We start from the raw sequence: 13101 nt of genomic DNA on the forward strand, positions 1-13101 counted from the left end.
TGATATCTCGCACAAAGAGCTCCCATCGTCAAAGGCATTGATTCCGCGACATAAAGACAACGCTCGCCAGGTGGCGTTTCCTTTTGGCCTTCATACCGGTCCTCTTTGCTCGTACTCTGCTCGGGTTTGCCTGTAACCTCGGGACAAAAAATCTTAACGCATGTTGAATTCCTCTCCAGCCGAGATAGTTAGCGGCGCGCTTCATTCCTTCCGCACCCAGCTGCTCAAACTCCGCGAATTTGGCGTCTAGCTTGGACCAAAATGATAAATTTGGCACAACCACGACAGTATCATTGTTGATGATGCCCGTAATGTTGGCTTCCTTGAAATAAGCCTTCAGATATTCCGTTATGTTCTTCAGTATAGATGAGTTGAACTGATTTCGCTTGGAAAATTCATTTAATGTCATCTTGTTCAGGTTTATGGAGTCGTTCTGAGCCTCTATGGCGGACAGTCCAGCCTACAATATTTAGCAATTAGCATTGGATGATATTTCGATATTCAGGTATTTATTTTGCATATCAGTTGCCTTTGCGTAAAACTCACCATGGCGAGATACTTTTCAGTCGCGACAACATCCGTGAGATTTGGTGACAACTGGTTGACATCCACATGAGTCTGATTGTTCTCTCGCAGCAGTAAAGTTGTTACGTTGAATAATTGTTGTAAATAACTTTCAACGTACAGTTTTCCTGTGATCTGGTTACTCAATATGTCTACGCTGGCGAAGGTCGTTGGTTCTTTAATAAAGATCACATTGGTCAACGGATTAACGACGTCCTGGTCGACAGTGATCTCGAAAAGTGTGGACTGCCGGCGAAGTAGAACTTGACTAGAGTCGAAGATGTCGAAATTGGAGGCATTCCAGTTGGGAGTAAGGATGGGCCATCCGCCCATCTGTTTATTCAAGAATTCCAGTAGCGGCTTACCACTTTGCCGCTCAATTTCGTCTAGCAACACCGACTTCGTGTTGGTAAATTATTCGTACGTATTGTATAACTATACCCCAAGTCAAAAGTGTTTCTAAATTATTATATTAAAATACATCAAGATTTACAATTAGAAATCTATCACAAAATGCACCAACGGTAAGTACTGGGCAGCCGATTAGATAACGATATTATCTATATGGATTATCATAATATATGGATTATTAATTATTCGCTAAATCCATATTATGAAATTAACGAATAATTGATAATCCATATGGTATAAAAGTTTTGTGTTCGTAACTACTTCCGTTCTGATATGTAATATCCAGGTTATAACGCAAAAGTTCGATTAAATTATATCATAATTCTGGGTTGGGGTGTTTGCGTTGTGTAACTGCCGTAAATACCATCGTCTTTGCACTGCCGGTACAAATGTTTCATTGTAACTTCGGACGGAAACGGTTCTTTTGTGGTGTTATCCAGTAAATCTGCGAATTCAGTAATATTACGCAAACCTCGATACAAGAACCACTACAAGCAGAAATATCAAATACCTTGGCCGATTCGTGCTAGCTTTTTCATTAAGTAATAGAAATCATTGATAAGCGTTTCATTATCAAAAATTTCATGATCTGATATCCATTTTCCACAGGCATACTGATAAAATCGTCACATGGATCGGCTGTGGTGTTTATTCGCTCAAAGATCTTCTTCGCTATAATCCAATCGAACAAAGAGCAAAAGGTAACCGCAAAAGTTTACCGTTTGGTGCTTACGCAATAATTTACAGTGGTTTACCAGCGCTTTTGCATGCTTGTGTATCGCACACCGATTCGCTGCGATTTCCGTTTGCATGTACAGTTTGATTTTCAGCATCTGTTTAAACAAAGAAACCAAGAAAAATTAACCAACTACTAAATAAATATGGATATATGTAAGTATTTTTATTGTAAGTATTTTAAGTATTTTTGTTTATGCATAAATGATTTCGCTCACCTTGACCGGACGCTGCAAACAGCAGACAAGAGAAAACTATAGTTGAAGCAAAAATGATACGCAATCGAGCCATAATGGAATATTACAGCAGCCAGTAAATAACGGTCTGGTCGCCCGAACAACAGCCAGACAACGCCAACCAGGATGCCAGAAATTAGGCAATAAGTTTTCCAGCGAGTAGTTTAGGTTAATTTCTTCCGTGTGTCAGCGCCGTCGCTGGAAGGTGACTGGCGCGTTGAGAATATTCACTTGGTTGTATGTATCAAGCTATCAATATGTACTTATGGACAAGGCATGCCATAACTGGTTAGCCGCTGCATAAAATAAATTTTCGATAACTTTGAGCAGGCATGTTTGATTTATAACACAATTTATTGTTTTGCTAATGGTTTGCCCTTGGCGAAGCAAGTAAATTACAGAAGCTTGCATAAGGTTAAGGTGCGCCGTCAGCTGGTCATGTCTGCATGCGCTGTGAAATCTCCATGCACATCACTGACCGTGAGCCTCAAAATCAGCGCTAGCTGTGTCACTTCGCTAAAATTTTTAAGTATCCGTTTGCGTGCCGGCTCCACTCTTAACTAACGCCACTCATTCACTCTTGTCGCATCAGAATTTGCTCTCTGAGTTTGCAGAATAACTGTTGCCGCTTTAAATTTAAATATTTTTCAAGACGCTTCTGCATGATTTCTGGACTTATCCGATCCGTATAATTATACAATTTCACCGATGCCAGTCCGAACTTGCTGCTTGCGCACTCATGGTCAGACAAATACATAAACCATTCATGGACAAACATTTACGTGTGCCCTCGGAGGCCTGCAGTGAGTGATACTGTTTAATGCGAGAAATTAATCTGCAGTTTGTGCACTCGTTGACTTGTATTGCTAATACTGAGGCTCCGATGATCCTGACCAACATGCAGCGGAGAAGGAGATCCTTAGCTCTAGTGTCGGAAGTCCAGTCTGAGCAACCTGTGGTCGGCAGGGACTATCGCAAAAATACCGGGATCTTAAAAAACCAGACAAACGAATTCGTTCACATTATTCTGGCCTGATGCCCATTTTCTCAATTTTTTTTGTAATAACTAAATATATGTTTTCTGGTCGCCGGTATGAAGCAACATTTTTTGGTCTTTCATCGGTTAGGTGCATTAACCGGCAACAAGTTTGGAGCTCTTAGTTAGTCCGTTAACCGATACACTTTACATACATGATATATTTGTACTCGTATCGCTTAACGTGCTTCTTAAAGTTATCTGTACGATCGCTGTCAGGTAAAAATTACTACTGATCACTTTTCAACGGTACTAAGGTACTGAGGCGTACTTATTGTTTTGGCTTCACAAGACCTTCGACATGTCGATTTCTTAAAGGATAAACTGGCCAAAAGTGGCATTCATTAACCGCAAACTACATCAGCATATAAACTGCTTCACTAAACTAAATAAAGTTAACTGGCGTCAGTAACCCCAAATCCATAATACAGTACAACTATTTTGCGTTTAAAATTAACGAAACTTTAATGCTGTTGGAGCCATTTAGTCTGATAGATTTTTTCGTGAGCAACAATGCATTTTCCGACTGTGTCAAAGCAGCTTGAGAGGCCAACAGCTTTCGCATTACGACTTAACTAATTATTTACAAAAATCTCTCAGCTAGCAATCTAAGCAATAGAAACGCTGAATTCGTCAAAGACCATTATATATGGTGTGCATGATGACACAGCTTGTCCTTAGTATTTCCACACCGGGCATTGTAATATACAAATTTTCCACCCTGCCGAAATTATATATTTCAAACTGTTTCACAGCATACCTTACTGTGGATGTTAATACATTACTTTTATGAATCCTCTTCCGGAACTCTTCATTGCCATCCGCTTGTCTCGGTTTCTGTATGTTGCTGCGTCGCATTCGGCAGACTCGTTACATCGAGATTTTGGCTATAATTAATATCGTTGGCTCTTGCCTAATTATATAATTGTCAGACATATAATACGATCATGTACAACATTTCAATGTCCGGACATCCGGATTACAACCAGCCGGCGTCGATAGTCACAACTTTTGTTTATCCGCCATTTTTTATTATTTTACTGTCTGTCTGCGTGTGCATCGCAGGAAAGCGAACCAAGTACTGAATTTGCATATCTCCAAAAGTATGCATAAAGATTATTATATTTATGCATAAATGCTTGCATTCGTATACGTAATGTAGAGAACTTTTCGTCACCGTTTCATAGTGTGATAGGAGATCTGAACAAATACGTTCAGCGGGAACAGCTGCGTGACAAGTAAAGTATACGTTGTCGTTACAAATAAAATGTACGATGACACTTTCATAATTTGCGTACTTACCTACATTCCGCTGTTGCATATAGCGCCAAATCATAGAACACCCTCGAGTAAATTGTCATTGATTCTCCCTTAAGTAGAAAGTATTTGCATCAAGTTTTTACTTCGTTGAAGCCTTTTGATTTTATGATATAGTATGGATTTATTTTGGTCAGTTGGATCACTGGGTTTGTGCAGCTATTTACTATTTTCATGTCGCCATGTTCACTGCAAGAATCTATAGTCTCCTGCTGTCAATCAACCTATGATTCTCAATCTCCAGCTACTGTTGCTGAAGAGTTTACCGGTAATTAAAATAATGCGAAGGTACCGGCAAAATACTAATGAGCAGCGCAGCTAAAGGGAAGTGTAACTCACTATGTAACCCACGCTAACATGCCGTAGCACAGTTGATTCTTCGTCATATTGTTCTGGGAATCCGTTCAAAACAAGTTCTCTGAAGTCTGAAGTATGTACATTAAGAAACGAGGTAACCAAATCGGTTGCAAGTGATTCATTGACAAGTTCACTTCACTGGAGTCGTTGTATCGTTTTGTACGTCTCCACTTTTTTTGCTGACGTTTCAAGTGTCTCAATCGCGGAAATCGCCTGATAAACCGGTGACACGGACAAGTACATCTGCCTTTATTAGAGCCCAGGGGCACTATCAAGCCAATCAGACATGTCAAACAGCAAACTCAGCCGTGTGTCTTCTTCGAACAGAAGAATGAACTTTGCTCCATTCAGCATTTCACTGGTATAAAAGCAGCAATCTTAGTAAGTTTTCTTTACTGAGTTTTTGTATTCTGTCCTGTTTGTACTGCGTTACTGTAATAACTGCTTGTTTACCATGTCCACTATTGTCGTTGTTTTTCCTGTGTGGTTGCCAGCCTTTTGCCGGGACTGTCAGCGCCGTTAAAGAGACCGGGATTCCCGAGACCAAATTGAATAACTACTGCAATTTTAGCGCATTTGATATCTACCCCGACTTCCAGCCGGTCAGCATCAAATGCTCCAACGACGAAAATAGCACCACTGATGACAACTACGACAGCGGCTTCTTCCCCATCAATTACATGCAAGCGGACAAAGGAGCCATGTCGCGCGCTATCGAGGACGCCGTTAAAAAGGTCAAACAGCGCTTCTCCAGGAACAGCTCCGTCTTCTTTGGTTTCGAAATCAACGGATTCCACCCTCGCTCCTATCAGCATCGCTATGCGGAGATCGTGGCGGTCATCGATGTATCCAACAAGCTGACGGCGGCTATTGGAAAGAAAGATGAAGTGAATCTGAAGATCCAACATGCCGGTGTTCGGTTTGACCCCAAGAATGGTGCTGATAAGCGCGTCAAAGTCTTTGCCGACAACAGCGTCGTTCTGCTTAACTGGGATTACTTGGTTTAAGCAAATTTTTATCAGGGTGCAATTTGCGGAGTTGTTTGACTGGAAGAAGACTGATAGACTGCACCATATAACTGGATGAACAAGCGCAAAATATACCTGTACTTGCCTCGCATTTAAAAATTGTCTTTAATAAAACCAACCAAAAAGCTGCTTTTAACAATTACGCAGCAACAGAGCTAACAAAGGAGCACAAATACTTACTTACATAAATAAAGGCTTATATTAAATACGAATACATTGTGCATATACACTAAAAACCCAATTAAGTACATACCGATTGATTGCATTCCCACACGAACGATTGATGGTCAAGTACAAATCAAAGTAACGTAGCTTAATTAACATAATACTTCCACGCTTGTAAATTTTAAGACATGCTTTCTCAATGTAATGTGCATTAAAAGTGCATGAAAGCCAAAATGCAAAAGAATAAAAAGATTTCCCCCTCGAGCACCACAATTCGAGACGGAAACGCTCCATAGTGATTGTCGCCCACGCGCCGGTGCTCAAGCGGGCAGAACTAATCTCTACCAATATTGTGCGGAAAAACAAATTTTGCAAAACTCAAGATGCAAATTTTGCTATGTGGGTGACACACGCATCGCAACGATTTTACTCTCCTGTAAACTGCAGGAAATGGCCACCTACCTCCGCGCAGAACGTCGCCAGTAAACGAGGAAGTTACGGGAAAAAGTGTAATCAACGTCGTTAACCGTAATGGCAACAACATCGGTAAATGCGGTCAATGTGAAGATGCCGTCAATGGCGGTGGACCAGTGCGGGCATGGTGGGGTCGATGGTGGTAAACGGAGGTGCCATCCGTTGCGAAACACAACTATCTGTACTTTACCCACGACCCTGCACGCTATCTGATACCTCGTACCCATGATATCAGCCTGAGTAGATACAAAATCACAAATTAATATTTCTTGAACTCTTATTACGTCGGACTAAGCATTCGACAAGTTTTTCCAGAAACGGTTGATAAACACACATAATTTGTAAACGACAATATGAGAAGTACAATACTAATATCGGTCTCTTTTTCTGATAATTTGATCAATAAAATATGGAGTTTCGTTTACTGATTTCGAAATTTATGCCACATGGCTGCAGTACATTTGGGAGTATAAGGATCTTTTCGATCTACAAAGCAGCTGGACAGTGGACATGCGATCATTTCGACAGTCGGCACAAAGCCGAATGTACAAAATGTATGCACTACTACAAATTTTTGGGTGGAAACCAAAATTGGCTATAAAACACTTCCAAAGACGTAGCAGACATGAGACGTGGACTCGTCAACCTTCAAACAGCTATAAGGTAACTCGTATCTCATGATACAGTATTTATTCATGGTCAACGTTTTTGGTACATATATAGTTATTGCTTAGTTTAACTGTAAACTGACGCAGGAATTTCGAACAGCGTAGGATGTTGATTTACTTTTTTATTTTACTGCACCATAAAAACACTATATCTGAGCGTAGCGTACAAAATTAGAACTGCTGATGCCTTTAAATATCAGTTCGTTTGATACAACATAATAATTTTTTACGTCGAGCGCTTTGTTATAGAATGTACAAAATACAAACTGCTTAACAATATTATTATCATCACAGCAAAAATGGAAGGATTAAGTCCAAAATCCAAAATTAAAAAAAAAAACACGCCAAAGGTTTGCACGACAATTTAAAAGTTATTAATCACACGCCCATCACATCAATAACATAAACAACTATTATATAATTTAAAATATTATCAACTTAAATTAATTTAGTGGTAACATCAAGTTCAGATGCGCAGCATTCTACTGTATACGAATACGTGCAGATATCGGTACCTCTAGGTACATATACACCCTGTCCACGCCAAGTTGGCGGCTTCCCTTTAAAAATTTTCTGTTAACCCACGGTCAAAAACTTAAAATTTTTTCAACTTCTACGGTATCACCCAATGTATCCCACATCTTTTAAACACAGGGTATCTAAGATTGGAGCGTGTGACGAATCACAAGAAGATCAAAACTAGAGCAGCCTCCGTTGACAATGCGATGCAGTTTAGCTACCGTGGCTGCCTTCCCATTATTCAAAATTTATTTTAAATTCCCAGGAATGCTTTAGTCCACCGGCTTCAATTTGGGTAAGTTACCCACCCAGTGGTCCTTCAGAGTGCAGTTGAGAGACTTGACTTAAAGTCCCTCCTGGGTCAGGGCAGCGGTTTAGCGGTGGGCGTGGTCAAAATGTAGAGCGGTCTCCTTCGCGAGGTCACCGTGCAGCCGTGGGAAGTCCTTTTTGACCATGCTTTGCAAAATACAGTCAAGGAGGAAATGGGCGTCAACTTTTGCATCACCGTTCGCAAATTAAGAGCGCGACCTTGGAGACTGAGAAATCCCAATGGCCACTTAAATTGTTTTCGGGCAGAGCTTTGTTTTGAAGTAAAAACGATTTTGCTCCCCGTGGCGTTTTGCGGGTTTGGTCCAGCAAACGAATTTCAGTTTTTTCTCACGAAACAGCCTCTCAATTGTTCTCAAAGTATCCCTAATCTCAAGCGCCTAAAGTTGTTCCTGAATTTCTGGGTGAATTATATTCGTTTTAAACGCTGCCATGCATCGTGCAATCGATGCCTTCGCTTCGAAGGTGCTGGTCGCGACACGCAACAAAAAGTCGAGTGAATTTACACTCAGAAAATGCGCAAGAAAAAACTGCACTGTAAACTTTTAAAATAGGGGATATTAACACGCAACACGATTCAGCAGAAAAATAAAATGCCATGCCGCCAACTTGGCGTGGACAGGGTGTATAACATTCAACGTTAGTTAAAATCTGAAGATCACTTTAATTTCAACATTGCGGCATTACCATCGCAAACCACGGTTTACCGTACTGCAAAACTGTTTTCATGCGCGACAAAACGTAGCAGTGCATTGAAATGTCATGGAAAACAAAATCGAACTTTACAGACCAATTTATAAAAGTACATCAGCGTCTGAATTCGAATTTCGTTCGACGATAAGAACGCTGCAAAAACGCCTTGGCGCGCATGCGGGAGAACATTCCTGAACCCTCGATGGAACAATAGGTCTGGAAGCAGAAAAGGGCACATTCGAATTTTGCAGCGTTTTACCAGCGTGTTGAGGCAGTTGAGCTGCAAAGATAGTTGTCACTGATGATTACTGCCGTTTATCAACCGTTAGTTTTCTGCTTAGTTTTGTCCAGACTTCATACTACAGTATTGTGACAATTAAACGGCCAACTCTGCCAGTTTTGATTTACGCGATTCCCCGTTTCCCAGCACTGGTTCAGCGTGTAAACCTCCTTACGATCTTTGTGATCCGCTTTCCTCATATTGTTTTTGTTTTTGTTTTTGGAGGGGCATCACAGTCACCCGTTACTACAATTATAAGTCAGTAAGTGGAGAAAATTACTTACAAGGCTGTTTTATCTGAGTGCTGTCGGTTTTAGTATAAAGCATTAGGTGCCGATATCATTATAATTTTGATTTCTGCAAGCTGACAAATCATCCACTGGGTATTTTCATTTTATTACATTTGAACGTTCACTGTTATATTTTATAATTGTGTATCAAGGTTATCGAGGGCGCTGCGATAATTGCAAAATACTCTCGAGTACTATTTAAAAAGTTTTGTAATTTTCCCGAATTACAGAGTAATTGCCAACTTTTCAGTTTTGTTTTCGTACAACGGTACAACTAATACGTATTAAGCCGATGCTCTTTTCATAAAACTGCATGTTAATTACTAATATCATCATCAGATTCTAAAGACCGGATAAGAAATAAACGATGCGTTATGGAAATTGATCCTGACATGAAATGGTATCTTGTAATTTTAAACTCTTGTTTGGATTTTAACGAAAATGTAAGTGAGATACGGTATACAATATAACTAGTACGCCCAACGCACTCGTCAGAGTCGGTGTCGATTCGAGAACCGAAACGTGTTCATCGGTTGGTAAAGAACTACAGGTCACGGATTGCAAGTTCCATGTGGTGTCATCAGAATGCCGATTTCATCACATGCGCCTGGTGATCAGAACCATGATTATACACTCTGTAGAGTTATAATTACTTACACAGGTGCTTCAGCTAGTAGAAAATTTTGCAGATTTTCCCATGCGTTAGATGTCCTGATCGTAGGACTGCATACACGCGAAATACTGTCTAATTGTTGCTTTAATATGATGATCCTATTATTGTGAGACGCAATTAACATAAGTAAATTAAATATCAAAATTAATGCCACTTCCACTCGCACTTCGTGCTTGTAGGGTAAGGATATACAGCTTCTGAAAATGTGGACACACTTCGTTTGGATTGCCGGTGCCATAGCGATCGCCTTGTGCCAGCCAGTACAGGCAAAAAGTGATCCACTGCCACCTGGTAAGAAGAAGCCTTTTGCACGGACGTTTTGTATTGTACGAGTATTAAACCTTTGCTAACTCACAACATTTTGCTGGGTCGAATCTAGGAACTAAGGAAGCAGTAAAACCATTAGTCGAGACTCGCCCGGTTCCTGCCAATTTTTCCGCGGTTTTCACGTGCAAGCACAAGGATATTACAAAGGAAAAGGTGTCCTGGCAGCATAACAAGGCCAAGGTTATGGACGCGATGGATGACAAGAATACGCAATACGACGTGAAAACGGAGCCAGGAACGTCCACCCTCACTATCGCACGCGTCCAGGTCAAAGATCAAGGCAATGTTACATGCCAGGTGCAGAGTGGGGCAGGGACTGTCGAAGACACGGCGGCATTTAACGTTAGCGAACTCTGTAAGTCAGACATTTTATTACTGCTGGGAAAACAAAGTTATTATTATTGCCTGATTTGCAGCGATAAAAGTAAATCAGCAAAATGTCGCAGGCGACACCGCCTACATCCCTGACGGAACAATCAACGTGACGTACAGCTGTGCTATCCGGTATGCACCGAAAGATGCCAAACTGAGCTGGTTTGATAAGGAAACCGAGCTGACCGCGACAACCTGCAAAGGTGAGATTCTACTACTAGTACCTACGGTAGGATTATTTTATGAATAATATTTATATATTTGTTGTTGGATATATATTAGTTGTTGTTTAACAATATTCACACTACATAATACATTGTTCAATAATATTCTCACTACATATACAGACAAAAACTGCGAAATCCAAAACGGCGCTGCAACTGCGGATGTTAAGGAAGCCACCGTTCTTTACGCTGCCATAGAAGACGTCCTTTACGACGAGCTGCAGTGTAGACTGGTCAGCACATCGTCGCCGGACGGTATTGGTGACAAAGCGCTACTATCGGGAGTCATCAAACTAATACCATATGGTACGCAAGTGATCTTAAATTAATGTAAATACAGTATTATTTTGAGCACATTTCAATTACGTATTGGTGAAAATCGCCCTTGAATATTAGCGAGATTGACTAAACGCTGGCTGCATGCGTGACTGAAACATTCGACAGTATTTTCTACATGATAAATTATGCCAACGATGGCACCTAATTGAACGCTAGCCCAGTGTCTGCCCCGTTCAAGCGAATTTAGAATTAGTTTTAATATCTTGTTAAATCAGTTGGTTTTATACCATACTCTACAGTATATTATGCATATCCTGACTTTTATTTGAGTCATTACTGGCTGTTGCAGGAAAGCCGAAATTTACCGGAACGAATGTCACAATTGCAGAGAATTACATTCAGGTGGAAAGCGGTCAACCGTCACGTTTAGTGTGCACAGACTCCTTGGGCGCAAGCCACACGTCCAAACTGCTTTTGTACCTCAACAACACAAAGGTTGTCGAATTGGTCAGCGGCACGGATAACGAACCGCTTAATGTGATTTACCAGTTCTCTCCTGACCGAGAAAACCACAACGCCCTGTTCGAGTGTAAAAGCATTAACAGAATTCACGGAGAAATGAAAAATTCGTCCGCCCAACTACCACTCCGCGTAATATGTACGTGTCATGCATGTGTGTTCTGTTTATGTACCGTATGTACGTATATACATTATGTACTTCTTGTTTATATTTTCCAGTACAGTTCTAAGTAGAATACAAAATCCTGTAATTCTGAAACAAAACATATCATTTCGATAACTAAAATCGAGAATATTTATAGCTACATTTTATTTTCTACATGTTTTGGATCAACTTACCACTTCTGTCAACTGTGAAGTGCACAGACAGACATCTGCCGCTGTCTCAGACAATAAGTTAAAATTGTATTAGAAGCCAAATCATTCTACTTTAAATCGTTGCACTTACAGTATAATTCCAGTACAGCTTAATGCGCTTAAATGTAAAAATTCTGAAAACAAAATTTGTCAGAAAATGCACTGCGTCGTTCCGTGCGCTGTTCAGTGTTAACTGATGTAAATCACAGTAAAGCGCACCTGTTCGAACAGATAATGCACAGATAATGGGGCTGATAAAGGCATCAGATATCCTTTTTTTGCAGACGGCCCCGAGAACGCATCCGTGATACTGACAGCGCCATCAGTCTTTTCCCCCAGCGAAACTTTCGAAGCCCGCTGCCATGCTGGAAAAAACAATCCGATGATAACGTTTACCTGGACAGTAGATCCTAGGAGGGGATGGAGCAGTTCCGTCAACCACACGGATTGTAGTAAAAATGGTATGGTTATTGCGCCTAAAAAAATTAAACCGAAGATCTGGCTACAAAACCGAACATTTACTTGCGTAGGACCCAACAGTTGGACAGGGGAGACAATATCGTTCGCCAACATTTTGGTAACACCCACCTACGCCGACACTCAGGTCAACGTCACCTGCGTTGTCACGAATCCGGTCAGCGGGGTAACCGTTGCAGCCACCGCAGTAGTGAATGCGAAAGCCCAAAGCGCCAAATCGGGAAAAAACATTGTCGCCATTGTTGTTGGATCAGTGATTGCGGGCATTTTGGTAGTGATACTGGTGGTGGTGTGGGTCATCTATCGCAAAGCCGGACTGCGCCCGAATGCGACCATGCGAGCCAACTGGTACGTCACTAATGTAAACGCGTATAAAACAGTTTTACTTAATACCACACTCTTATGTACTGCTTGCTACCTCGCATTCTAAAATTGTCGCAAAACACTGTTTGGAATACACGTTGTTTCAAATATTTGTAAGCACAGGTATGAGGACAGTGAATTTACAGTGTTCGCCATTTTTCTTACAGTTTCCCCTTGTTGGAGCAGCCGTGCTAACCTGCACTAACCAACCGGCGATCAGTCATGCAGCGCAGATTGTTGCAAATTTACTCATGCATACTCGTACACTTTTTAATTACCGTTAATATTGTATCATTACTTATGCAGTTTTGTTGTTGCTCTTTTTCTGGTTAATCTGCGTACATTTTTCGTATACGCGGGATGAGCACCGATCATTTCGACAGAATGCCGCATGGACGTATAACACTGTA

At 40.9% G+C, this 13101-nt stretch overlaps 2 protein-coding genes across 2 annotated transcripts; one reads left to right on the plus strand and one right to left on the minus strand.

Moving 5' to 3' along the window:
- Positions 1-7650: 7650 nt before the first annotated feature.
- Positions 7651-8025, minus strand: LOC129594446 (uncharacterized; the record flags this gene model as incomplete). The annotated part of the gene is made up of 2 exons (XM_055491147.1): positions 7651-7736; positions 7935-8025. Coding segments are annotated over 2 exons (177 nt in total), but the record flags the coding sequence as incomplete, so codon positions are not given.
- A 720-nt stretch (positions 8026-8745) lies between these two features.
- On the plus strand, positions 8746-12886 carry LOC129594448 (uncharacterized). Its single transcript, XM_055491148.1, has 9 exons — positions 8746-9068; positions 9953-10064; positions 10153-10455; positions 10517-10675; positions 10820-11002; positions 11325-11633; positions 12136-12312; positions 12382-12676; positions 12859-12886. The coding sequence occupies exons 2-9, from the start codon at positions 9977-9979 to the stop codon at positions 12884-12886; spliced, it is 1542 nt and encodes a 513-aa protein (XP_055347123.1). The 5' UTR covers positions 8746-9068; positions 9953-9976.
- The last annotated feature ends 215 nt before the right edge of the window (positions 12887-13101 follow it).

Source organism: Paramacrobiotus metropolitanus, unplaced genomic scaffold, assembly GCF_019649055.1.
Source record: "Paramacrobiotus metropolitanus isolate TYO unplaced genomic scaffold, Prichtersi_v1.0 Parri_scaffold0000068, whole genome shotgun sequence".
In the NCBI taxonomy this organism is placed as follows: domain Eukaryota; kingdom Metazoa; phylum Tardigrada; class Eutardigrada; order Parachela; family Macrobiotidae; genus Paramacrobiotus; species Paramacrobiotus metropolitanus.